This window comes from Poecilia reticulata, linkage group LG14 (assembly GCF_000633615.1).
Source record: "Poecilia reticulata strain Guanapo linkage group LG14, Guppy_female_1.0+MT, whole genome shotgun sequence".
Classification (NCBI taxonomy): Eukaryota; Metazoa; Chordata; class Actinopteri; order Cyprinodontiformes; family Poeciliidae; genus Poecilia; species Poecilia reticulata.
In genome coordinates, this window is record NC_024344.1 from 27,148,421 (window position 1) to 27,175,128 (window position 26,708).

Sequence of the window (26,708 nt, forward strand, 5' to 3'; positions counted from 1 at the left end):
ACTTGTGGTACAACTTTTGTGGCAATAGTTTTATAGCATGTTTTGCAAATTACCTCATTTTGTTTGATGTCCTCCATATAAGATCCAAACCACTGCCAAATTATTAATCCAGGGTTGTTTCTATTCGGAACTAAACGAGTTAATAGGATTCCTCTTCAGTTACCGTCTCATTCAGCTGCTCGCCTAAAACTCTTGCTGTCACCTTGTTTGTTTTCTCGCGCAGCGTGACTGGTAGAAAATTTTCATGTTGGGAGGTGGGAGGGACTATTGATTCATACGGTGTCGGATAAACCATACTCGCAGTGAATTTGACGGCGAAAGTTTATTATTTAAGCGGCAATTTATACTCGATAGTTACGATATAGCCATTTTAACTATCGCAAATAGAAAATATCACGATACATCGAGTATACTCAATACATCGCCCAGCCCTAATTTGAAATTTGTGTTCTGAGCTGAATAGTTAATTTTCTTATGTGAATAGGGGGCAGACATTACAACACAGCAGATCATACATTCATTTTTGCATGTTTATGTCAATAGGAATTTATTACTCTATTTCAGAAAATATATCTAAAAAAAACATTCTATGCTGAAAATGTAGCATTTATTAACATTTTTAAAAAGTTTGGATTTCTTTAACTTAGTTAATATTTCTGCAACCAGATAATTAGACTGATCACAGAAGCCGTCCATGCTGTTTTTCTGTTTTCAGAGTACAGAAATCATGTCTGACTTTTATTATGTGATGTCATAATGTAACAGCTCAACAGCTTTCCCTGCAAAAAACATAAGTAACTTTTCAACAAGATATGTTGTCTTAAATCAATAATTTCCTTATACTGATGAAATAGGAACTATTATTTCTGATAATTATTATTATTGATTACCCTCCTCCCCCACCCCATCCAGTCCTTCTTGTCATTTGGTTGTTGTGTTATATTATTGTAAATGTATTTTATTTTAAGTATGTCTCATTGTTTGAATTGTGCTTTATTGTGAACCAATTTTGTCTTGTTAGTTAATACTTGTGATATTACCAAAATCCAAAATAAAGTATATAAAAAAAACTACAGTTCCACTGGCAGATTATTTCACTTTAATTTGCTAGAGTAAGTAGAAGATTTTAATCAATATTAAGGAATTATCAACTTAAAACAAACTTCTATATATTTTCCAATATTTACTTGAAAGTTGCCTTATTTCCAGGTTACTAAGATATTTGCATTAGAACTCTAGACTAAAATACTTGGTAAAATGTTGTGTTATCATGTAACAGGACAACAAATTAGTTTTTTTTTGTCAATTATATGTCATGATTTTAAAATAAATCTGTTCTTGTATAATGATTTTTTTATACTAAAAGACATTGTAAAAACATTAAAAGAAATAAAAATCTGCGTGACTGTCAGGCTTTAATCTGAGCTACATAATCACATTTTATTTAAAAGAAACTGAGTATTGATCTTTTTCACAATAATTTCTGTTTTGTGTCCTGACCTTGGCTGTGGAGCAGAGACACCGGAGGTCGAGGCTGGAGGCCCCACAGAGATTCCACGCTGCTGCGCTCCTTCAGGTCCAGCAGTTGGATCAGGATGACTGGATCGATTTCCAGAAGGCTGCTGCTGCCTGGCCCAAGAGCACCCCCAACGGGAGCAGCAGAAGCTGCGCCCCCGCTGCTGCTACGACCTGCAGTCGCGCCTCGATGCGATGAGAGCATGCTGGAGCTGAATCCACCTGCCAATGAGAAAATATGATAGAGCCCCAGGTTCAAATGGCTCTGATTTCTATGAAGAAACATGTGAGCTTCATGGTTTACTATGTACCAAGCATCAAAAATCTTCCCAGTCATTTTACCAGATATATTTCCACACTGGAAATATATCTTATGTATATTGATTGGTAAGAGACTGGTTGGTTGGTTGGTTGGTTGGTTGGTTGGTTGGTTAGTTAGACAGAGTGAGAGGTTGGTTTGTTAGACTGGTACAATGTTTAGATAAAAGGATGTGGGAAAACGTATGGAGCTCCAAATATTTTAAAATGTCCAAAGCTGGAATCGAATCCACAACTGTTGGACTGAGTTGAAGTGGGTTAGTGTTAGTTAGTTGTGGGAGGCAGACAGAAGCATGGAGTATAATAAACTGGCAATGCACATTTTAAATATGCCCTACGTTTTATTGAAAGAAATGAGGACACAATCAAGTCAAATCTTATTGCAAGGAAAATGAAAAACTGCACACATGATTTCTAGAAGAAAAGAAAATGATTAATTAAAAAACAGGTCTGCCAGTAAATATTGATGGTGTAAATGGAGCAGAGGAAATTAATCAAATGTGACAGAAGCATTATTATGAACTATTTAACTGTGTTAAAATCTCCCCATATATGTTGGAAAGTATCAGTCATAATGAAGTGATGGCTTCAGTTCAAGAAATTTATAATGCAGTCATAAGCCTAAAGAACAATAAGGCCTGTGGTATGGATGAAGTGTCTGCATTTTCAAGAAGAAAACCATTTCCTTTGCTTGCTTTGTGTTTTACTAGGTTTTTAGTCCATTGCATTTTGCCTGATTCACTTTTAGACTTCATACGTCATATGTCTTGTTTTCAAAAAAAGCTATTTTAAACTTTTGTTATGATTAGTACTCATCGATATTCTACGTAAATTTTAACATCCAGCTTTACAGGGTTTTTACAAGAAAACTGGCTAAGCCTGGTGTTCTAGGCACCGAGGCAGTCCACTGGGGTTTTGTATTAAAAGATGCTAAGTTGACAGCAAATATAAAAATATTACTGGGTAATTATGTTACTGGAAGACATTGCTGACAACACTTAAACCCACAACCATAGAATCTTAAAAACAAAAAAATTAAAACCTGAACATTTCTGAAGAAATTTAAACAAGGCCTGCACATCGGTTGGAACACCGTGTTCTGATGCTAAAAATTAGCATCAGTGCTAAGCTTAGCTAAACTCCACATGCTATGGACTACAGTCCATAGCATGTGGAGAATAAAAAGCATGTTGACTAACATGAACTTAGCCTTGCTCCGCAATTGGTACTGAAATGCCATTTCAAATGGTATTAAAATGCCTGTGCACTAACCTGTGAGAAAGAAATAAAGGGCTATTGAGGCTGAAAGGAATATTGAGGCTTTTACATTGAAATTTTCAGTAAGCTTCATTTTAAAGGGCCACACTAATCCCATGTGTAACAGTAGTTGAGTTAAGTCAGTTATATAGCAATTACCTACTGTGAAAAATGTGAAGGCTTTTATTTTGTAGGGTTTGTGTTGGTCTTATTTTGACAGTCCAAAGTCATTGTCATTTTAGGACCAAGTAGTCAAGGTAGCATATCTGTAGTTATAAATGCCAGCTCAGCCCTTCGTGTAGTAACAGAGTTCAGCCATCACTGTAATTTACATACACACGCATGCACGCACATACATGGCTTCCCCCAGAAAAATTAGTAAGCCCAGTCGAGCTCCAGAGGAGCTCCTGTCATAAAAAGTAATAATTTCTCTCAGCATGAACTCTGAATACACTGGATGTGAGGAGGTCTATTTTTAAGGCTATCTGCACAGTCAAACAGATTTTGACTGTGCTTTTTTATGAGACCCTAGAGGACATGAGCAGACAATAAGAACAGATGCTACCAAACAACAGGGTTAATAGCTGTGGGAGTAGCACATGGAATCAATCATGTAAAGTAGCAGCTGTTTGAATCATACCTGTGGCTCCAGCCAGGTCTTCAGAAAGCTCTCCTTCTTCTGCCTCCAGGTTTCCCATGAAGTCTACATCATTTTCCCCTGACCTGAGCAAAAGGGATAGGAAACAAACTTCACCTTAGTTTATGGCTCTTTAAAGGTGATCTATTATGCTTCCTTGATCAGGTTGGGATTGTTCTATGGCCAACACAAAATGTAATGTTATGCATATAACTACTGTTCCCTGAAGGAGAGGAAGAGGTACAACACAGAGTATGGGATATCACGCCCCCAACATGGCCTAACTGAAGACACCTTCAATCACGCCTTTAGGCAAATGATGTGCAATGACGGGTGGCAGGCTCCGCCTGCATATAAATACACCCCCATCACAGTAGTTATATGCATAACATTACGTTCCCTTTCAGTCGATTCACTCGGTACAACACATAGAGTATGGGACATATATTCACACCCCGTGGCGTGCCTCTAGTTGGATTGGCAAAACACACAAACAGCTGATCACACAGTCACACATCCTAAATGCAATTGATGTAAAGTTGCAGTGCATGTACTGGGCACAGCAAATGCAACCTTCCTTGCTCTTCAGAAGTAAAAGGAGGGGGATAAAAACTACAAAAACTCAATAGTCATTGTGCTTTAATCTGAAGGAATCACCTTAGGGAGTTACGTAGCATTTGGTTTTAAGGTGACCTTTGAACCAGCTGAAAACTGAACACAAAGAGGGATGCACCGAAAGTGCATGCAGGTCCCCAACCCGCTTTGTAGTCGCCAAGGCAAGAAGCAGAGCCATCTTGTATGATAGAAATTTTATATCAACCAACTCAAGGGGCTCAAGTGGAGCTACAAAGAGCATCCAAGACCAGTCAGATTCCAGGAAGGAATGCTAGACTTTATCCTTGGTCTCAGCCTCCAGACCCCTTTTAAGAAATGCACCGCCAGGGGATGAGCATCTGGTGTTCTCCATCAACGCCAAGATGACAAGCAGAGATGGAAGCCAAGTAAACTTTAATTGTGGAGAAAGACAAACCTTTATCCAGCAGCTCCAACATCCACAATGGATCGTTGGAAGGGGGAAATGTTTTTGCTGTGACACCACTGTTCAAAAACCCACCATTTATAGGCCTATAAATCACAAGTGGAAGTTGCTCTGGAACTCTGAATGGTTGCAACCACATCTAAAGGGAGGCCTCTACCCAACAAGCTGAACCTCTCAGCAAGTAGGCATGCACAATTCTGTGTGTGAATTAAATACTTCCCCGCCTGCTTGGGAGAGGAGATCCCGGCTGGCGGGGAGTTTCCAAGGCTTCACTACTAGCAAGCTGATTATCTCTGCATACCATGACTTTTCTGGCCAGCAAGGGGCCACCAGAATCAAGGACAGGCCCCATCTGCGTACTCTCTCCAGCCCTGGCAGAATAATTTCCACTGGGGGAAATGCATACATCAGAACTCATGCTGGTTCATCAGAACCTTGCAAAAATGCTTTAGAGCTAGTAGGACCACCCACAACTCACGGTAATTTATGTGGAATTTGGATCGGGTTAATGTCCAGACCCCTCTCACCTCTATGCCATCGCATATTGCCCCCCACACCTTCAGGGAGGAAGGCATTGTAGACAACACTTTGCAAAAGGACACCCTGCTAATTGGAGACCCACGATACATCAGACCGGCCTCCCTCCATGGGTGAAGGGCTGACATGCAAGCGGCAGTTATCGGCAGCCTCTTGTGCAGGTGCTGTGACGTGCACAGCCGGTGAGAGCGTGTCCAGCGCTGCATCGGACGCATTTTCAAAGGTCTAGTAGCACCACTGCGATCATGGAAGCCAACGTTTCCATCAGCTATAAGACAGCTTTGCACCCCAACTGAAACTGAGCAAGGCACCGATGAAACGCGGTCACACTGTGATCTGAAAGACAAGCTTGAGCTGACAGGGAGCATATTTCCAGCCCCAGAAATGAGAACTGTTGACTCGGGTTCAGTTAACTTTTCTGAAAGTTTACCGAAAATCCCAGGGCTTGAATGTGGGTCAGCACCTGCGGCAGCCGTTCTGCCACTTGCTCTCTGGAATTGGCTATTAAAGCGCAGTTGTCCAAATAAGCTAGAATGCAAATTCCCTTTTCTCTGAGAGGGGCTAGCGCTGCTTCCACAATTTTCATAAATGTGCAGGGCGACAGACCAAAGGGTAAGAACAGGTACTCGTATGCTATTCCCTCAAAACCAAATTTCTGAAAATGCCTGTGTAAATAACCCTGGCTTAAGCTCATTTGTTGTATTCCTTTTTAGCGCTTGTTACCTTTATTTTGTTAGTAGATTTCCGGTTTTTGAATTTAATGCTTTTATTTTGATGACAGAGCGTCCGCTGTTTATGTTGTGCAGTGGCAGCTTGGCAACAGAAGGAATGGAAGATAACTAGCGACACTGTTATAAAATGTATCTCGTTATTACCGGCTCCTTTGATAAAGGCACAAGGTACGTTTATTTTGTAACTAGGATATTTCTAATATTTATCAATTGAAATTGCGATTTTTGCTTTACTGTAATTAAATACGCTATAGTTTTTGAATCAGTTGATGTTAGTAGTTAACGTTGTTTTCAGTTTTAAAACGTTACGGTTGTAAGAGTGTGTTTTGTAGCTTATAATGTGTTTTTGTGTTTGTGTTTGTGCAACAGCTCTTACGGTGAAACTTATAGTTTACCATACTTTCCGGAGCCGCTACTTTTATAAGCTTTTATAACTTTTATAAGTCGCTACTTTTTTCCCACACTTTGAACAACGCGGCTTATAGCCCGGTGCAGCTTTTCTGTGGATTTTTCTTCAACCACCAGGGGGCTCTTTAGCAGGAAGTAAGTCATTGGAAGTCAAAATTGGAAATCAAAGAAGAAAGTGCACATTTTCATTTAGAACAAGCACATGCTAGCAGCAGACATGAAGGAGAAAATTCTTCAAACTCACATGATGCAGCTTTTAAGTTGAGGGCTATTGATCTGGCAGTACAGGAGGGAAATAGAAGTGCTGTACGTAAGCTCGGCGTGAACGAAACCATGGTTCAGCTTTGGAGACTGCTAATAAATCTAGAAGATTTATTAGGATGCAGCCCTCTGCTGAGTCCTTATGGAAAACCGAGAGCGGCAGAGAAACCAGCGGCTTATAGACCGGTGCAGCTTATATATGTACATTTCCAGTTTATTTATTTATTTATTTATTTTTATTTTTTTAAATTTGTAGCTTATTGTATGGTGCGCTCTACAGTCCGGAAAATATGATACTTCAATAAACCTGGCTGTTAATTAGTAAAGCCAAAATCCTTCATTTGGGGGGGGTCTGCTACAGCCTGTGTTCTGGGTGAATTGCTATGTGAAAGTAAGCATCCGTCAGATCGATTGCAGAAAACCAATGGTCTGGACTGACAGAGTTCAAAAGTTGTCTCAACGTCAACATTTTGAATTTGTACTTGCGAAGGTGCTTGTATAACACTCTTAAATCCAGGATGGGACATAGCCCACCTTCTTTGGAACAACAAAACAGCGGCTGTACCAACCTCTGTTTGCTTCCGAAGTGGGAACCACACGCACTGCTCTTTTTCCCCAACAACATGTTTATTTCTTCTCTCAGAACTTTCGCTGCTTTGGTCCCTACTAGGATTGCCACCTTTCAGAAATAAAAATAAGGGACGCCCACCATGGCACATGTTGCCCCTACTCTCATGGGGTGGGATGGCCACTGCAGTGATATATATATATATTTTTAAAAACAAGTGTTTTTGTTTTTAAAAAGTAATCCATAGAGCAATCATTCATGTATAGAGTACTCCAAAATTGTACTCCAATCAGAGCATATCTTAAACAAGTTTAATTAAGCAAGTGTAAAATGTATTTAGTAAACTGCTCAAATACTGAGTACTGATCATAACACCTAATTTAATAATCAAAATGTGTCCTCAGACAGGGCTCGAAAAGCATAAGCTATGTGAAAATTCTGGTATTGTATTACCAAAATATTTATACAAATAAGCAGTTAGGTTTGGGGGCTGGTTCTAGATCAAATTTACCACTACGGCCAGGGTAGTCGGTGCTTTTTCATCGGGACACTTTAAAAAAATAAAATAAAAAAAACAAAGCAATAGTTCATCATTTGATAAAGCAAGTGAACCAAAGAGCAACTTGTGTCTACAGAGATCCAGGTTGCAGATCCCTGGCAGACAGAAAGTGTGATCGTGAATCCATACAGCAGCTAAAAGTGCAGAACCATAATTTTTAATTCAATGTTAAAGTAAAATTGTGAAGGTTAAAATAATCCACCACTGAGTATTAACAAAAGGACATTTATTTAGCATAATTTCTTCTGTACCCCTGTAGGCCCCCATCTAGAACCGCCCCTGGGCACCATGTCTGTGTCTGACATTAATAGATTAAATGAACACTGAATGAATAATAGATGTCAACATTTCTTGATAAAACAAACAGAAAGCCCTAACAAACCTTTTTAAAGTAGGAAATATTTATGTATTTACTGTTAATCTCTCAGTATGATTTGTTCTCTAAATGACCATTTATATTATTTTGGCTGATATTAAACATGAAATAAGCAAATAATTAACTCATAACAGTCGACTAAAAGCATAATAAGAAACTTAATCAATAATAATCTGTACTATTTCAGCCTCAGGAGATGATTGAGGGATGAAGAGATGCTGATTTCTGGTTCTTTAGGTTCTGACAAGTCTGCAATTCCTCTCCTGATCCATTCTGTCTATCATACAGCACCGCACAGTGCCATGATGGACACAGTTGGGTTTTTTTTAATGCCCGTATTCATCCTCACTAACATGTTCAACCTTTGATTTGATTCTTCCCTCTCCGTCTGTATCTTTACAAGAGGTTTTGGTTCTAAGGACGGTGGAGTATCAGGTCAAGGACGTTTTAAAAAGATGCGGGGTTGGTAGCAGCTCACCGTAGCTGCGAAGTGTCCGTCTCTAGGCAACTACAACAGCGTAGGGCCGTAGTTTTGTTTGGGGTCCTTTTTACATCCCGCCAGGACAAATTAGCTGACCTTAATATATCCTGTGCTTTCTTTTGGTCATTATTGTTATAATTAGTGTTGATGTGTGTGTGATAGGCATGTCTATCGGATGATATTTATAGAAATACGGAACAAATCGTGTCCCGTATCGCAACATTTAACAGCCAAATACGAGACGATTCCGTATTTTAAGGCAGTGTTTTTCAACTTTTTTGAGCCAAGGTCCATTATTTTAATTGAAAAATTCTCGAGGCACACCACCAACCAAAAATGTAAACAAAGATACTCTGTAGCCTATGTTACATATTTAGTCATTCTTATCAAAGTTTCTTGAATAGGAATCAAATAAACACAAAAATGTATTTTATCACATTTTACATTTCTTATTTCAAATTGCACTTAACATGTCCACTTCAAAAATACACCTGAACAGCCACAACACTGTTGTGTTAAATTTAAAGAAGTTGTAGAAAACTTCAAACTGTTTTACAAACTAATCCACAAGCATTCGTATAGCCGAAATACAGAAAATAATTCTTATTCTGAAAGAAGCAATAATACTTGGGAAACAATTCACTTCATATTCACTGTTACAATATGAAGAGTTGCATGTACAAAATGTCAATATTTGTATATTTTACCCATGAAAACAGATCTTATTTCCTGGCAGAAATTGAAAGACAAAACTCATCCTCAACAACTCTCAGTCTCTCTCTGGTTTTAGTTTGTATAGTAACCAGGCTTGAGAAGCTCACTTCACACAGATATGTTGTGGAAAATGGACCCATGTTCTTTCAAACCCAACTACTGCTGAGCTTCTCTGTCTTTTCCATCACTGTCGTCACAGTCTTGCTAGATACGATGCTCTCACCGCTACCTGTAACATTCATGCATCACTAATTCTCTTGTTGTAATGTAAAATGYTCTGTACCTACTGCCATCTAGTGGTAAGAAAATTACATGATTACGCCGCTAGTCACTGCTACAGCAGACACTCAAAGATGGCATTATTGGCAGATAATTAATTTTCAAAAAATCTTTTAAAATCAATTACCGTATTTTTAGAACTATAGCGCGCACCATACTAGCACCTTCAATTTTTTTTTTGAAAAAAAAAACTAAAAAAAAAAAACTGGAAGCTGCTCTTGAATTTCCATAAGGACCCAGCAGAGGGCGGCATCCTAATAAATCTGCTGCATATATTAAGGACGCAGCACTCCGTCTCCAAAGCCGAACCATGGTTTCGTTCACACCGAGCTTAAATGCAGCGGCTCTATTTCCCTCCTGTAGTGGCAGATCGACAGCCCTCAAGTTAAAAGCTGCATGATATGAGTTTGAAAACATTTCTCTGTCGTGCCTGCTGCTAGCATGTGGTTGAAAATTAGCACGTTCTTCTTTTGATTTACAATTTTGACTTCTAATGATTAACTTCCTGCTAGAGAGCCCCCTGGTGGTTGAAGAAAAATACACAGCAAAGCCACATCGGGCTACAATCYGCATGGTTCAAAGCTTAGAAAAAAAGTAGCAGCTTATAGTCCGGAAAATATGGTACCGTAGGTGAAATTGAATAATTTCCACGGCACACTAGTGTGGCAACCCTACTCCCTACAGTTGTGTTTATAACTAATTGGAAACGGGCTGGTTTTACACGGAATTGCAACTGGTAACTCGTTGCAATGGTCCTTTCCAGCCATGGGGAAAGTATGCATGTACGCCAAAGACGTACGCGCGCAGCCAGACATTTGCAAGCACACCTCGCTGCAGCCTGCAGCAAACAGAAAGGGGTGGGGACGGACCCATAGATATGAACACGTCGACGCCTTATGGAGTGCTGAGTGGTAGGTTACGTCACCGCCATCTTCTATGGGTGCGTTCATACTGCAGGCTGAAGTGACCCAATTCCAATTTTTTTGACGTAATGCGACCTGTATCCAATCTTTTCATGGCAGTGTGAACAGCACAGATCGGATTCTTTTTCGAATGTGACCATATTCGATACGTATCCGATTGAAATGCGACCTAACGTCCGGGCCGCCTTCGTCCGAACTTAAAATCACTGATTCTCAACAAATCTCACTATTCTGCGTCCTGATACGCGCCCCCCAGGAAGAAAAACAACAACCATGACGGACTATAATGAGGATTAAGTTGTTAATATGCTGCTCCGGTTGACAACAACTTCAAATACGTAAGCTAAGCTCCACCGTTAGCCTCCATGTTTACTTCCGCAAACACTGAGCTCTTCTTCTTTTTATGGCGGTTGGCAGAACGCTGAGAACACTGACGCTATTGCGCCTTCTACTGCGCATGCGAGACACTTTCAGGTCGTTTGCCCGTTCACTCTGCAGAACGCATACAGGTTGCATTTACTGGCAGTGTGAACGGCCCCGGTAAAAAAATCGGAATTGCCAAAAAATCGGAATTGGGTCACTTCAGGCTGCAGTGTGAACAGGCAGCAGAGCGATTGGAGCTCCTGTGCTGTGTGGACTTGTTTCAACCGTTTTACAAAACAAAATGGATTAATTGGCATTACCTTTCACAGGTAAGGATGAAAGATCAGAATTACTTGACTTTGCAGCCAGAAATGAGCTTCTAAACAACCAAGAAATATTTCCTATGTAGCTAAATTGGCCCGAAGTAACCACTGAGTGATTGTAACCACATAGCTCAGTGATTCTTGAGAATAGGGACAAAACAGGTCCGATGGATAAAGCACAACATTTGAATAAAATATACACAAAATATAATTTTTTCAAATATCTGACTAAACTAACCTGGGTCATGTGAGCACAACAATGTATATTTTCCTGGTGTTTGCTGAATATTTTTTTATTTTAAACATTGTAGTCGGTGGATGATGCCTGTAAAATCCCTTGTCCAGGAGCAGAACTCAATACATTATAATAGTAATACTAGAATTATATATTATGACAATTAAGTACAAGTAGTCATATAAATAATTATAAAAGTATCAATAAATTTAATTAAAAATTATTTTTATATATTTTCCAACTCCATTGAAATTTGTCCCTAGTTTTTGTCAACACCGTCAGACATGAAAAGAATGTAAAAAAAAATCAGGCATTATTGGGGGGCACCAGAACTTCTGAGAACCCCATAACCACTTCCTTTCTCTTCCTTTGCTAAGAGGGCTAGTTAGCTCTGGTTAGCTTATGTTATTCTTTAGTGTTTTCTTCTTTTTATTCCTAAATTGCTCGTCACAACCATGATGTGTCAACACCATAACTGACAATTTACAAAACTTTGAAATTTTGTGAAATAAAAGCTTAATTTTAGTTTACTGTAAAGATTTAATGGACCTGATGAGCTACAACATGGCCTCATTCAGAATAACATCATATAAATTGAGGTAGTTTGGCTTTTTGTCAACCCCATCAGAGTTTTTGTCTCTTTCAGTGAAATTGTTGTTAAATCTCACTTAAATGTGCAATTAATTCATTTTAATATATTTTGCATAAATTGCATTACTTCACATGTATCAAGTTTTTCATTTTACTCACTAGTTTGTCACCACCTTCAGTTCTCTGTCAACTCTGTCATGCAATGTCAACTCCATCAGATGGACTTTTTGTTGTTTTTTGTTTTAAATAATATTTTTGTTTCTTGAGAAGCATTTGTTTGTAAAATGAGTAAAAATATTACTAATAGGGTATTTTAAAAATCCTTTTATATTTATTTTTGTCAGATGTTGATGACAAAGTTCTGGGTCAGGTCAATTAAAAATTCAATTTTTTTTTAAAAATGTTGCAACTGGGAGCCTGCACCTTAGCATCTTTACATTTCCAAAACATTATTTGTCATATTTGCATACATCAGGTTGAGAAATAAATATAAAATATGGGAAAATTAAAACCCATTTTGTCCCTATTCTCAATAATCACTGAGCTAATGTAGTGGTTATAAAACTATTTTAGATAACTTAAAGGGAAAACAAGATCTAGGACACTGACATATCGCAGCAACGGCCCGTCCATATTAATATCTATGGACGCCGGACGACTGCCAGTCTTATACCTTATTTGGAAACGGGACCATTGAACTCCGGAAATTAAGGGGGGCACCATTTCCTATAGTGGGGTGCTATTTCCTTTGCGGTCTCCCGTTTTTATTTTCTTTTGAAATCTGTGATATATCTTCACCTTTAGGAAGGAGTTTCACTCTTAGCATGTATTTGAATTTTTCTCTTTTATTTACTTCAGCGCAACTCAGTTTTTTTGTGTTTTTTTTTACAAATTCCGTAGCTTTCGGTGTACTTCTAAATCTGCTCCTTAGTTGCATCTTTTCGGGCCTGTTTCCTTCTCTAGCAGGAAGGCAGTAGCCTTTAGTGGCGTGGGGATGGTAGCACAGCTCATATAATTACATGACTAAATCAGAATTGCAGAAAGTCTTTATTATTTATTATTAATTCAGGTCTTACTGGAACCTTAAAAAATAAATTCTCCAATAAAACAGAGTTAATTAAAATGACAGACTAGACCTATTTACATTAAAAATAATATCTATATATCGCCATCAATTATGGGGGGGTGGGACAAAAGAAATTGTAAAATACTATTTACATACACGAAAAACTTAATTTAGCAAAAGTCAAGAACAAACAAATAAATTAGGTTCACAGAAGAATAACAAATCTGGTTGTTACAACCAGGGTTGTTAAACAGATACAAGCTAAAGTTCACATTTTTGCTTTTCCGGTGCTATATGTTATTCCTAAAGACTTTCTGTTGGTAGAGTCTTATATATAGGAAACATTAAGATGAAACTCTTTAATATATCAAGGTGGAAATTTTCATTTGACTCTACAACAATAAAAACTCATTCATAGAATCCCAATCAACAATTTGTGTACCGAGTAAAACACTCAGCATGCTATAGGTAAATGTTATTTAGTTTGGTTAAAAATAATCATTGCACTGTCAATAAAAGACTTCTAATAGATGTTCTTAGGTACAAGAGGAACACAATAACCCCCTTCATCAGCTCAGAGGTTCAAACTGATTAAAAAGGAGGGTGGATGCTATCTACTAAAATATTCCTTGCCATTTTCCATGTTCTTTCAGCAAACAGTTGAGACAGAGTTGTTTTTGGTTTCACCACTATTTACCTGCTACTTTACGCGCCATTAAAAGTATTCTTAAAACTTTGTCTGATAATCTGCAGCTCATGTGACCAAACCCACTGAGTAGATAAAAAGTTAAAACACTCAACATTGTCTTGCACACAACCTCTAGTTGGGTGACCCCAAGATCACTGGGTCTTCTTAAAAGATAAGAGTCACTGAGAACAGTTCTTAGAAATATAGCCAGTGTTTTCAGCAATTTTGAGCTGGCTGTCCAGTAATGACATGAGGTATTTAAAATTAGCCACAGTTTTAACAAATTGGCCATAGAGAGAAACTGGAACCTATTTCAGGTCTTGTTTAGGTCATTTATTTAGCTCTACATCCTTAAGATAATGAAAAGGTCTGATGTTTTGTGAGGGAATGTATCTTTTATGGTTCCAGTAATACCAGAATTAATAATAAATAATAAAGACTTTCTGCTATTCTGATTTAGTCATGTAATTATATTAGTTGTGCTACTGGAGTGCAATGGTCCCATTTCCAAATAAAGTATGAGACTGACAGTGGTCCGTCCGCCCCTTTCTGTTTGCTGCAGCGAGGTCCTTCTCGACATCTGACCTGGCGCACTGTTGGCGATGAGGTGCTGCCTTCTGCTGGAATGGAGAGGAGCAGCTCCATTTGACTGTTGTGCACATTGTGGCACACAGTGTTTTGATTTTGATTTTTTGGCAAATAAACTGCATTCTTTATTGAAACATGTGGAACAGTTGCACAAATATTCCGGACATGTTTTCTCATTTCTTGAGAAACAATTAGCCCACTTAAACCTGGGGCTGAAAGTGCAAATAGTGTGTGCATTGGGGTATTGTGCTTGGGAGACTGTGTTAGGAAAACACAGCGCCTCTTGGGGCTGGAACCCTGAACAAAACAAACGATATGCCTTTTGCGCATAAACGAATGAGCGGCAATCAGGTCTCCCTGTTTCTGAAGCCTCTCTTCTGTCACGCCATCTCACTTCGTTAGGATGACTGAGGCTTTTTCTTTTGAGACGTCAAATCTTGTTGAAAACCCGGAGGAGGGCCTTTGCTCCAAGCCGACTGGCAGGTAGTACGCTTTTTTGACGGCTGCGCCATTGTAGTGATGAGAGCCGGGGGTGGTGCTGCTCTCTTTGGTGGCGCCAGTGCTGTCACCAGCTTGCGTGCGCTCATGTTGGGCCTGGACCTAGCGTCACGTCTGGGAATTATGCAACAAAGAGCTTTAGTATGCTTTTTCTTAAGCTCAAACTTCGATTGGATTGCATCAAGGGATTGTCCAAAAAGCCCTTCCTTTGACACCAGCTCGTCCATGTATATGGCCCTGTCCCTATCGGGAACGTCAGAAAGCATTAGCCATAGGTGTCTCTGAGCAACCACTGTCAAAGCCATCCCCCTCCCCAGTGAGAGCGCTGCACAGCATGATGTGCGAAGAATATAATCCACAGTGATTCTGATCTCATTTAAAAGGGGGATCAGATGGCTGTCAGGAGGCATCTGAGCTCCTAGCTCGAACAAGCATATAGCTTGATAAATTTGAAGCATGGTGGCAGAGCTGAGGGGACGAGCAGTGGTTGCTTGAGCGCGATAGGTCTTCTCCAATTAGGATGCGGAAAACCTGCATTGTTTGGATGGAAGTGTGGCAGAGCCGCACACAGTATGCTTGTATGATGGCGCCAGGTAAGCTGCCAAGGACGCCTCCATTGGTGGTAGATTAACCAGACCCGCTTTGTCGGCACCTTCCAGGTCCACATACTGTCCATAGACAGGCACTGTAAAGGCCGCAACATACTCGGGTGCACTTCAGTTCGCGGAGACTCCGTGCAGATTCGAAGCGAACGTCCGTCAGACATGTCCGCGCACATTAAACTACCCGGTGGACACAGTGTTCACATTGAACTGGTTTTCATGTGACATCGGGCTAAGGTTGAGAATAAGCGTTATATGAGTTCATATTGTTTCAAAGTTGACATTAACATGATAAAGTCAACATAAAGTTGTCACGGGGACATGATAGACACGTAAGCAAAAAAGATAGGAGGCAAGGAAAAGATAATCGGGTATGTGCTCATTTTCGATTGCTGCACAAATTATTACACCAATCACAATTGTGCTTTTGAAACATAATAAATAAAGCTTATTGAATGGATCCCTGATTACAGTTAAAGCCAGCGCAGCCTCCTGCTGCTCCTCTGCCTGCAGTAGAAACTGCAGGCAGAGGAGTTCCTACTGCTCCGGGCAGCGGTTCACTGTCTTTGCCGGATGAACCGACATGTGATTGCCATTCTCTGTCTCGCACTGAGAGGTGAGTTAAGGCTAAATAGTTCATCAAACTTTGTTAGTTCTCATTAGGATTGTGTGAAATAAAAGAATTTGTCAGGAGAGAATTTTAGGTAATCAGTACACAAGTATGAAGACCCAACCGTCCGCAGACAGTACGCGCAGTTCGTGGAATGTGCACAGTACGCCCGAGTATGTGGGGGCCTTAACACGCGTGGACAACGGTTTGTTCCAGGTCGACGTTAGCTCCGAGACAAAATCTGGGAACATGGGCAGCCGGCTCTGTCGGCAGATAGAATCCAGTGAACAAAGACACCTTCTGAGCAGGAGGAGGGGTGGGCCACTCGATGTCTAACTTATCAGCTGCACGCCGGCAAAGGGAAAGGAACGATGTGTTATCCTGACCCACCGGAAAGGCGGCGGCGGCAGATGGACATTGGCCTGCAGAAAAGTCGTTGCCATCGTCTTCCAAAAGGCTTTCCAGGCCGATGTCTAGCACATCGTCGTCACCCTGAACCTAAAGGTGATAGTGAGATGGGGTTGCATCCTGCCCAGTTTGGGCTAAACCATCCACATACTCCATGGGTTCTGCCCAGCTGGAAGCTGGGGCTGCCCAGCTGGAAGTGGAAGCTTTGACACCTTCGTACTCTTCAGACTTGGACCAAACCGGGTTCCTAGACTTAGAGAGCATGGGGTCTTATTGTGACATGGTAGCCTCTCCCAGCACTTTCTTGGTTTAGTTTTTGGAAAAACAAAACCAATGCTAGCTAGCAGCAGCGAGAAAGCACCGGTTGAAAAATGGGTGCTCTCAGCGAGGTGAAGAGCGTAAGAACTGAATAATGACTGTGATGGGGCTGTATTTATATACAAGCGGGGCATACCACCTGTCATCACACGTTATTTGCCTAAAGGCATGATTAAAGGGCTGCTGCAACAACACCTGAGCTGAGGCTACAACACTGGGCTGCTGCTGCAATACCTGAGCTGGACCTGCAACGCCTGACCATCAACTTGTTCAGATTAAACGGAAATGTTGAAAAGAAATATGAAGCAAAGCCTATCTATAACAGAGGAAGAGTTTGAGGAGATAAAGAAATCCTTGGATTTTATGTCTGATAAGATAGCAAAAATCTCACAGCAACAGCAACTTATAATGAACTTAATGGGGGAGGTTAAAGAATGTTGAAAAGACAGAATGTTGAGAAAGACAAGCAACTAGCCTTCCTGGAACATTGTGTGGCTGACTTAGAACAATACAGTCGAATGAATGATGTTGTAATTAGTGGGTTGGAAACAAAGCCACGATCATATGCCCGGGCCGTGACAGAGGCAAACACTACTGAAGAAAGGGATAAAGATCAAGGATCTTTTGAAAAACAGGTAAAAACATTCTTCAGTAAAAAGGGCATCATCATTGATAACAATGCTATTGAAGCTTGTCATCCTCTTCCACAAAAAACAAAGGAGTTAAACTTGCCATTGTAATGAGGTTTACAAACAGGAAACATAAAAATGCACTCCTAAAACAAGGACGGAAATTAAAAGGATCCAATGTTTATATAAATGAGCGTCTTACAAAAATGAACGCAGATATAGCTAGACGAGCACGTTTTCTCAGAAAACAAAAGAAAATACAGTCAACATGGACCTCAAACTGCAAGATTTACATTAACTGATATACTGATATCAGACACATGGAAGAGCTGAATAAATATCAGTGAAACAAGACAACCAGGCAACTTCTGCTCAACTTTCTGAAATCCAGTAATACATTGAAAATATATACATGTATATGTGTATATATACACAATGTGCCTTTAGTTTATGTGCCTTTAGTTTATGCCACTAAAGGAAACTAAAGCCTTTAGTTGCATAAAGGCTTTAGTTGCCTTTATACAACTAAAGCATAAAGGCTTTAGTTGGCTTTAGTAGATTGTATTGTATCTATGTATACAATACAATCTATGTATTGTATACATAGATGTACACATCTATGTATACAAGATGTGTATACATAGATGTATACAATGATGCATTGTATAAAACGAAATGCATCATCTATGTACCTGAAACCTGTAGACAAAATCAAAATTAAGGAAATAGTTAATCAATGTAACAATAAAAAAATCAATGGACTGGAATGAAATTAACATGTCACTTATTAAAAAGATAATTGATAATATTGCAGATCCACTGACTTACATCTGCAACTTGTCATTCATAACTGGAACATTTCCAAATGCAATGAAAATTGCAAAGGTTATTCCTCTGTTTAAATCTGGCGATAAGCATATTTTTAATAATTATAGACCTGTGCCCCTACTTTGTAAATTTTCTAAAATACTAGAAAAAGTGTTTAGTAAAAGGTTAGATAATTTCATTGAAAAGCAGAACATTCTGACAGATCGTCAATTTGGCTTTAGAGAAAACAGATCAACTTCAATGGCACTGATGGCGTTAACAGAAGAAACCATAGACAGTATGGATGAAAGGAAATTTGCAATTGGTGTATTTCTGGATCTCAAAAACAGCCTTTGATACCATCAATCATGGCATCTTACTAAAAAAACTGGAAAGGTATGGAATTAGAGGGGTGGCATTAAACTGGCTTAGAAGTTACATTGGACAAAGGAAACTGAATTCGAAAATCAGAAATCAGATTTACTAAACATAACTTGTGGGGTTCCGCAGGGATCAGTGTTGGGACCCAAATTATGTATATAAATGACATAGTCAAAGTATCAAACCTTAGAAATTACATTCTATTTGCAGATGATACAAGTATCTTCTGTACTGGAGAAAACATTCAACAACTCTCAGAGGTGGTCAATACAGAAATGAAAAAACTACAACATTGGTTCAAAAACAATAATGATCTGTAAATTTAGATAAAACTAAATTCATGATATTCGGAAACAATAAAAAAAACAAGAAAATAATCCAATTAAAATAACTATTAACAATCTTCATTTACAACAAATAAAATTTTTGGGTGTCATATAGGATGATAAATTTAGCTGGAAAACAAAGATCAGCCTAGTAAAATCTAAAATAGCCAAAAGTGTTGCTGTTCTGAGGGGAATTACTTTTGTCCTGGACTACAAATTCTTGTTTATTCTGTATAACACACTCATTATACCACATTTAACATATTGTGTGGAAGTATGGGGAAATACATATAAAACAAATTTACAGCCATTATACGTCATACAAAAAATAATCAGTCCGAATACTACATAAAGTGGGATATTGGGAACACAAACCAGTTATTTGTTAAATCAAATACTAAAATTCTGGGACCTTGTAATATTTAAAACTGTACAATTCATGTTTAAGGTCAATTCAGCAACTTCCACCCAATATACAGGAAAGGTTTTGTGATAGAGACGTGCTTATAATTTAAGAGGTGAAGGATATTTTAAAAAACAATGTATTAGAACAACCACAAAGAGTTTTTGTTCATCTGTGTGTGTAGTAAATGTCTGGAATGGATTGAATGATGAGTTAAAAAAAGTACAAATATAAACCAGCTTAAAAAACTGATTAAAAAGGAGCTTATTTCAAAATATGTTCTATAAGATGACTGTTTTATAGTTCATAAATGCTATTAATGATATAGTGTTTAAATAATTGTACATCTTTAAATATCATGTAAAGTGGAAACAAGTTGTCTCATTTTGATGTTTTGACAGTTAATTGATTATTAATTGATAAGTATGAAAGGGGCAGGACATTATAAGATATTGTATCTTCTACCTGCTCCTTTTCGAACAGAAAATATAAGATTTGCATGTCACTTGGGCAAAATAACTTGTTTTACCTTTTATTTCCTTAGTTTGTTTCATTCTATATTTTTCTTTCTTGATTGTCTTTTCTGTCTGTTCGAAATAAAATAAATTTAAAAAAAGGTGTCTTCAGTTACGTCACGCGGGGCGTGATATCCCATACTCCGTTTTGTACTGAGTGAATTGACTGAAAAGGAACATGTTCCTCAAATGTATTGCACAAAATCATTCTTAATCAGTTTGTAGTCTGGTCAGTTCTGCCTATTTTGAGCTCCTTCCAGAATGACTATACAACCGTACATCTTTGAAAAGCAGAAGTGGAGCCTCCTGCACAACCACCAAAAATGCAACAAGTGGTTTCTGAATAAATAAATAATAAATTGCAAAAAATATTTAAATGAGCTCAATAATTTCCATTTGCACGATTTGTTGTTTTCCCTTCTGTTCGAAAAGGTTCTTTCTGAATGTTTTAAAAAGGTGGCAGACTAGGAGAGAGGTTCCACTCACATGGTCTCCTCGTCTATGTCGTTCTCCTCAGTGTTGCTGGTGGCTGTGGAGCTTCCTGAGGTGCTGCTGCCATCCAGCGGGTTCACCTCCTCCTCAGTGAGGCAATCCACCTCCAGGTCTCCGTCAGACAGTTCCTGAACAACAACAAACAGGTCAAATCTACAGAATCTGCATTCCTGATGACAGGCAAGAGAGAAGCAGACTTGTCTCTAAAGTAACGACAGCTTTTGATTCGGAAAGTCTGAACTTTCCAAACTCAAATCTAAAGAAATCTGTTCTTGTTTTTCGATTGTTAATGCAGAAATACAAACCTGTGAATTTATAAAACATAATTCAACAGAAGCAAGCAAAGAAGGAAGAAAGGAATAAAAGAAGGGAGAAAAGGGAGGAAGGATAGAAGGAAAGAAAGAAGAAAGGGAGTAATGAAAGAAGGAAGGACATAAAAAAAGACAGAAGATAAAGGGAAAACGAGGAAAATGAAGGAACAAAGGAAGAAAGAAAAAGAAGGAAAAAAAAAGAGGAAGGAAAGGAGAAAAAACAAGGGAAGAAAAGATTTGAGGAAGAAAAAGTGAAGGAAGAAAGCAAGGACGGAATGAAGGAAGGTAGAGGGAAACAAAAAGGAAAGCAGAAAGAGAAATGGAAGGAGGGAGAAAATTAAAGTAGTAAGGAAGGAAGGATGGAAAGAAGGAAAATCAAGGAAAGAGGGAAGGAAGGCAAAGGACAAAAATTAGGAAACAAAATGTAAGAAGCAGGGAAGGAAGGAAGCATGGAATAAAGGAAGAGAGAAAGGAAGGGAAATAAAGCAAAAAAAGGAAGAAAAGAAAAACGTGAATCAAGGAAGACAGAGTGACTGGATGACTATTACAGCTGGGTTCAGGTTAGAAATAATCTCTTATGCACTTATTTTTTTTCTTCTCATTATATTTTTTAATGAACCATATGAACAAAAACACACACTACTATGAAAATCCAAATAATCTCTCAGCTACCACTTTGGTCTTGTGAGTCTTACATTTGAGTCGTCATGCTGCGTTCTCTCCTCCTCTTCTCCTTTTTTAGAGTTGCTCAGAGTGGTCTGGGCATCGTCATCACTCTTTACTGAGCCAGGGTCTCTCTCAGACGTTGCAGTGCCTGCAGTCAGTCTCAGGTCAGGGGGCGAGGAGCTGCGGGATGTCTGACGGCGAAACAACTCAATGGCCAGCCTCTGACGTCACATGAATTAAACAGGTTATAAAGAGTTTTGCAGGTATCACCAACTCAAATTTAAGACTTCAAGAGCATTAATCATAAGACCTGTATAGTAACAGAAATGTATATAAAAAAACAAACGCATATTTTATAAAGCTTTTTTTTTCAAGGATGCATGTAGCATTGAGCAGAATGGCAACATTAGCTAGTCATTGGCAAAGCCAAACGTTGTTCAGTCAACTGGCAGTAATACCAATGATAGATGCAAAAATACACCATGTTCCAAATTACCGTAGTATGCAGGTGATATTTCCTCAGATTTTCCTTAATGGTCAATGCAAATCTTAGTATAATTTTCAAGTCACGAACTATTAGAGTAAATCAAATTTTACCGAACAAAACTGCCAATGAGGACAGTATTTTTTTTACAAAAATAAAAAGCTTAAAACGCACTGTTCCAAATTATTATGCACAGCAGATTTTCAAAACATTTTATGGGTTATAAAGAACTGCAAATGGTCATTCTTTGAATGTGCAGCAGTAAGTGGTCACATTTACTAAAATCAAAAGCTATTTCAATCAATCAAATTTTTCATTTTAAGCCCTTATTTTTAGATACAAGAATTTAAGGATTTTTCTGATGCGTAGACACCCTGTGGTCAGCTGTATGAGGTTAAGCAACTGTGACAGCTGACCCTACTGTCACACAGAGATCTGAATCGTTTTCCTTTCATCCTTAACATTAGTTTACACATTGATTAGTGAATAGTTTAGATTTTGTATTTTTAAAATAATCATTAGCCTGACTCCTTAGTTAACTATTTGCAGCGCACACATTTAGTTAACTTTAACTGTCGGTTCTTCATATTTTTGTTAAATGCGATGTTAGCTGGAGAGGCACCAGCAACCCTCCCGACCCCACTAAGGGACAAGGGTGTACAGAAAATGGATGGATGGATGGATAATTTCTTTGTTTTGAGTTACCAGTTTACTTTGGAGCTGCTGTTGGAGTCACACAGAAGAGCTCCAGCTGATGGATGTCCTACATGGCTGACAAGCCTCCTCACCAGGTCATTCCATTTGTTTGCCCGGGAATGGGGAAATTTGGTTTTCTTTAGTTTAATTTTACTATTTTTTTAATGTTTCTTCTTTTTTGGCAGTTTAGTTCTAATAGTATTTATTTAATTTAAATATTTAGTATTGTGTTGACCTGCATTTGTTTAAGTTCTTGTATGTTTAATTACCCTTGTGTATCAGCTGTGGTCTGATCAGCCGCTATTCAAGTTCCCCTCATGTCTTGTTTGTTAGGTCAGTTTTGTGCTTGAGTTCTTTGTGTTACTAAGTTTGTTATGTTGACCTCAGTTTTGGGCCCAATTCATAATTTCTGAATTATTTTTGGACTTTTTGTAATAAATTAAGAATAGCTTTGGAATCCATTCAGCGTCTCTCTGGCTGGTTTGTGTAGAGCCCTCACACAACCAAAACATTTAGTTAGCGACGTACCTCTTTGAGGTTGTTGATCTGTTGTATGTAGCCGCTCTGAGCTGACTCCAACTGGCTGATGTACCAGTACTGATCTCTGCACTTCTGGAAAAATGTAGGTGAGCGAACCTGGTAGCTGCACAATAGCAAAAAAGAAATAATTGCTTATACTTATACTATAATGATACTTTTTTTTTTTTTAAACCCACTAGAATTGTTTTTTAGATCACATTATGAGAGTAGAAAGCAAAGCAACAAAACCTACATTGCACAAATTGAAATTAAAAAAATAAATTTTCCTTAATGGAAACATGTCAATTTCAAAATCAAAATTTTCAAAAAAAAGTTTTTGCTCCAGGATGAGGCAGTTTTTTAGCTGTATCAAAATTTATGCTTTTTGCAAAAATGCAGTAGAAAAACTTTTTGCATGAGTCATACCAGTTTGCGTACAGAAGCAATGCGCTTATTGAAAAAGTTTATGCACATTTGTAATGGAAACGCAAGTATAGTTATGTTTGAGCTCACCGAAGGACCAGCGTGTCGGTCTGCATGTTCAAGTAGCCCTCGCTGGCCAGCAGGTCCAGTCTGAAGAAGCGGTTGTAGCCCCAACATTCACCAATCTCGAAGTCTGAAGCAAACTCTCGGATGATGTTCTTGGTCGGGTCTCTGGACGCCTGGTGCACCATCTCAACACGGTACTCATATCTGAACAGTTAAGGAACACTGTTCACTTCTGGCTAAATATGTGTCAAGATCAAATAAGTTAACTTTGGGGTAAGCAAGACCTTAAAAGAGAAAATATTGAGTTTCCATCTACTGAATGTGATGTGGCCAATTGTTAACAGGCTTCCAACAGCACCACAACTTGAAAGCTAAAGATTTTGTTGTGGCCTTCAAAGTTCCAAAACCAATGCTGTGGTTAGTAATGGATGGTTTGTTTCTCTTGAACACACTTCTGACTTGACTGTTTGAAAAAATATATGTAGATTATTTCTTGAAAAAATATGGACAATAACAAAAAACATCTTGCAATTTAGATGAAAACAAGAGTTTACTTAATTTTATGTTTCAAGTTAAACGAGTAGTCAAAAAAAAATAACTTTTTGGATTTTCGAGTTTTCTATATAAGGAGAACTCAAAGATTAAAGAAAGAAAACATTTTCAAAGAATTTGACAAAAGAAGGCAATGTGACATTGCAAATTTACTTTCCCCTCAGAAAAAAGTAAAGTCAAAACACCAGTTCATGCACTATCACAGCTGGATCTCTAACGTTTACCAAGGCACAGATGACAACGTTCTTTATGATGACAAAAATCAGGGCTTCCCGAGCCCCTAACCAGTCTAAGCAATGCTTGTTTTTGCTTTAACTATTATTTATGGAGTTTTTTTATTACATATTTTTAACCATTAGCCGACTGCAAGTGTCTTTAGTGTGCTGAGTGTTTCACTGGCAGAGCAGACTCTTTCCTGAAAGATGGGTTTATAGTTTATGCATTGCATACAGTATGAGCCTGGGAGTGCACCAATCGCACCGCTGGTGCCTCTGCGCATTGGCTGCTTCATGCACTGTCACAGCTGGATCTCTAAAGTTTACAACGGCACGGATCACATGCGCCTCCTTTCACTTAAACTGGACACAGGCTCAACTATATGGACATTTATATCTGAGAACTCATATTTCTTTGGATAACTCTACATAAAGGTATGAGTCAAGTTAAAAAGTCACTGCATTTGCTCTGCTCGCACAGGTCAATGTGAGGCACAGATATAGGTGTGCGTTTACAGGTGAATGTTAAGCATGCAATGACAATGGTATAACCAAAGGTGAAAGTAGTTTTATACTCTTGCCGGTACTATGACAAAAATTGTCAGTGACTCATTGTGCGAACCAAAACAAATAAAACCATTAATATTTTACTGTACTATAGGTATCTGTATAGATAACACAGAAGGTGGAAGCGCTTTATAGTGGGAGAAAAAATTAAAATAAATAAATAAAGATATATATATATATATATATAAAACAGCACGGCAAAGTGTTAATATTAGGATACTTTTTCCTCTTTGATGATGCAGTGGGAACATGATATTTAAGATCTTGGCTATACCCTCAAATTGCCAAAATCACACTGGTCACAGTTAAATGTCTTATGTTCCCACTGCATCATCAAAGAAGAAAAAGTATCCTAATGTTAACACTTAGCCGTGCTGTTCATATATATATATGGCCACTTTCATATGTATAGGAAATTGTTTCTTTGTGTGTGTGTATATATATTTAGGCCTGTCACAATAACAAATTTTGCTGAGCAATTGTCTAAAAAATTATTGTGATAAACGATAATATTGTTTCAAGACCTTTTTGACACTGATTTAATGGAAATTACGTAATAATACATGTGATTTCCTGCTATAGATAGATACAGTTTATTTTCAAAAGAACACTGGAACTAATAAACTACATAAACAAAACAACCAAAAACAAAAATAAAATGGATTCTTGGTCTCCATTAACAAAAAACGTACTTGAATAAAAACTAAACAACATAAAGCCAAAGTGGAAATAAATACTGCAGTCAACCAAAAGAGTGCAGATTATGAAGTCTGTATACTATATTGCCCGTCAGTAATCACTTGATTTAAATAGAGAAGATGAGAACATCCGACTACCTAATGCAGTAGTTCATACTACACCATTTTTTTTCCCCCTATTTTCCCCTTACGATAATCTTAGATCGTTGGCCGATCTAAGATTGTTGCTGGTGATTTCGTAACCGATCATCCTGTAGTGTGATTTAGATCGTCGTGACCGCTCCGATCTAAATAAGGGGTTTTCCCCGATTGGAAGCGTTAACCCTGAATGTGACAGGTAGTGGATTCTCCTCCGCTTTCTGAGGGGAAATTAAGGAGGGGAATCCCAAACAGCTGACACGGCGCAACACGAAGTCCATCCAGCGTACATTGGAGATGATATGTGGAAACATTAATATTTATTCAACATTTCATGCAAAGAATATAGAAATGACAAGGGGAGGAGTTGGAGCCAAATTGCTACCGCAGTTGATAAACCCGGTAAACTTTCAGATGTTCTTCGTTATCGTTACATAAATAGGTTATAATGATTTTAATTCAGTCAGGACTTTGCGCTATCTCTAGCCACATGCATCACAAGTAGATTCCAGTAAAGCATTGATTAATGTCTGGTTTTAAAATTAGTTAACTGGACTTGTAGACATTATTTTGGGCTACAAGTCCAAAGTGCTGTGTGGCTGGGCACCACACGGCACGATCGAACCCGATCAAAACATTATACCTAGGATTTCTGTTGGCTAATGTGTGGTCTCTCAGGTTTTGAAATTATGGGTCAACAGCTCGTGTCGTGTGCGCAGAGATTACACTAAGGAAATGAGGAAGGGAGGGTCAGTGGAGAGCACCGGAGTTGAGCCTTTTTTCATTCAGTGTCAACAGAAAGAAAAAAAGGCAGGAAGAGACGATAAAGACGATAATTAAAATGAGGTCGATAGGTTTAATTTATTGTGCGATTAATTGATTTAGATTTATCGTTTATCGCGACAGGCCCATATGCCTATATATATA

At 38.5% G+C, this 26,708-nt stretch overlaps 1 protein-coding gene across 3 annotated transcripts in view; it reads right to left on the reverse strand.

Moving 5' to 3' along the window:
• Nucleotides 1-26,708, reverse strand: part of trim37 (tripartite motif containing 37) — a 79,452-nt gene that overhangs the window by 21,811 nt on the left and 30,933 nt on the right. For all 3 annotated transcript variants that reach the window (XM_008428660.2, XM_008428661.2, XM_008428662.2), the window contains 6 exons: nucleotides 23,636-23,815; nucleotides 23,132-23,246; nucleotides 21,453-21,644; nucleotides 20,441-20,574; nucleotides 3,731-3,813; nucleotides 1,501-1,737 (listed from right to left, as the gene is read on the reverse strand). In XM_008428660.2, the coding sequence (XP_008426882.1) occupies nucleotides 1,501-1,737; nucleotides 3,731-3,813; nucleotides 20,441-20,574; nucleotides 21,453-21,644; nucleotides 23,132-23,246; nucleotides 23,636-23,815 (941 nt within the window). The remainder of the gene's footprint in view (nucleotides 1-1,500; nucleotides 1,738-3,730; nucleotides 3,814-20,440; nucleotides 20,575-21,452; nucleotides 21,645-23,131; nucleotides 23,247-23,635; nucleotides 23,816-26,708) is intronic.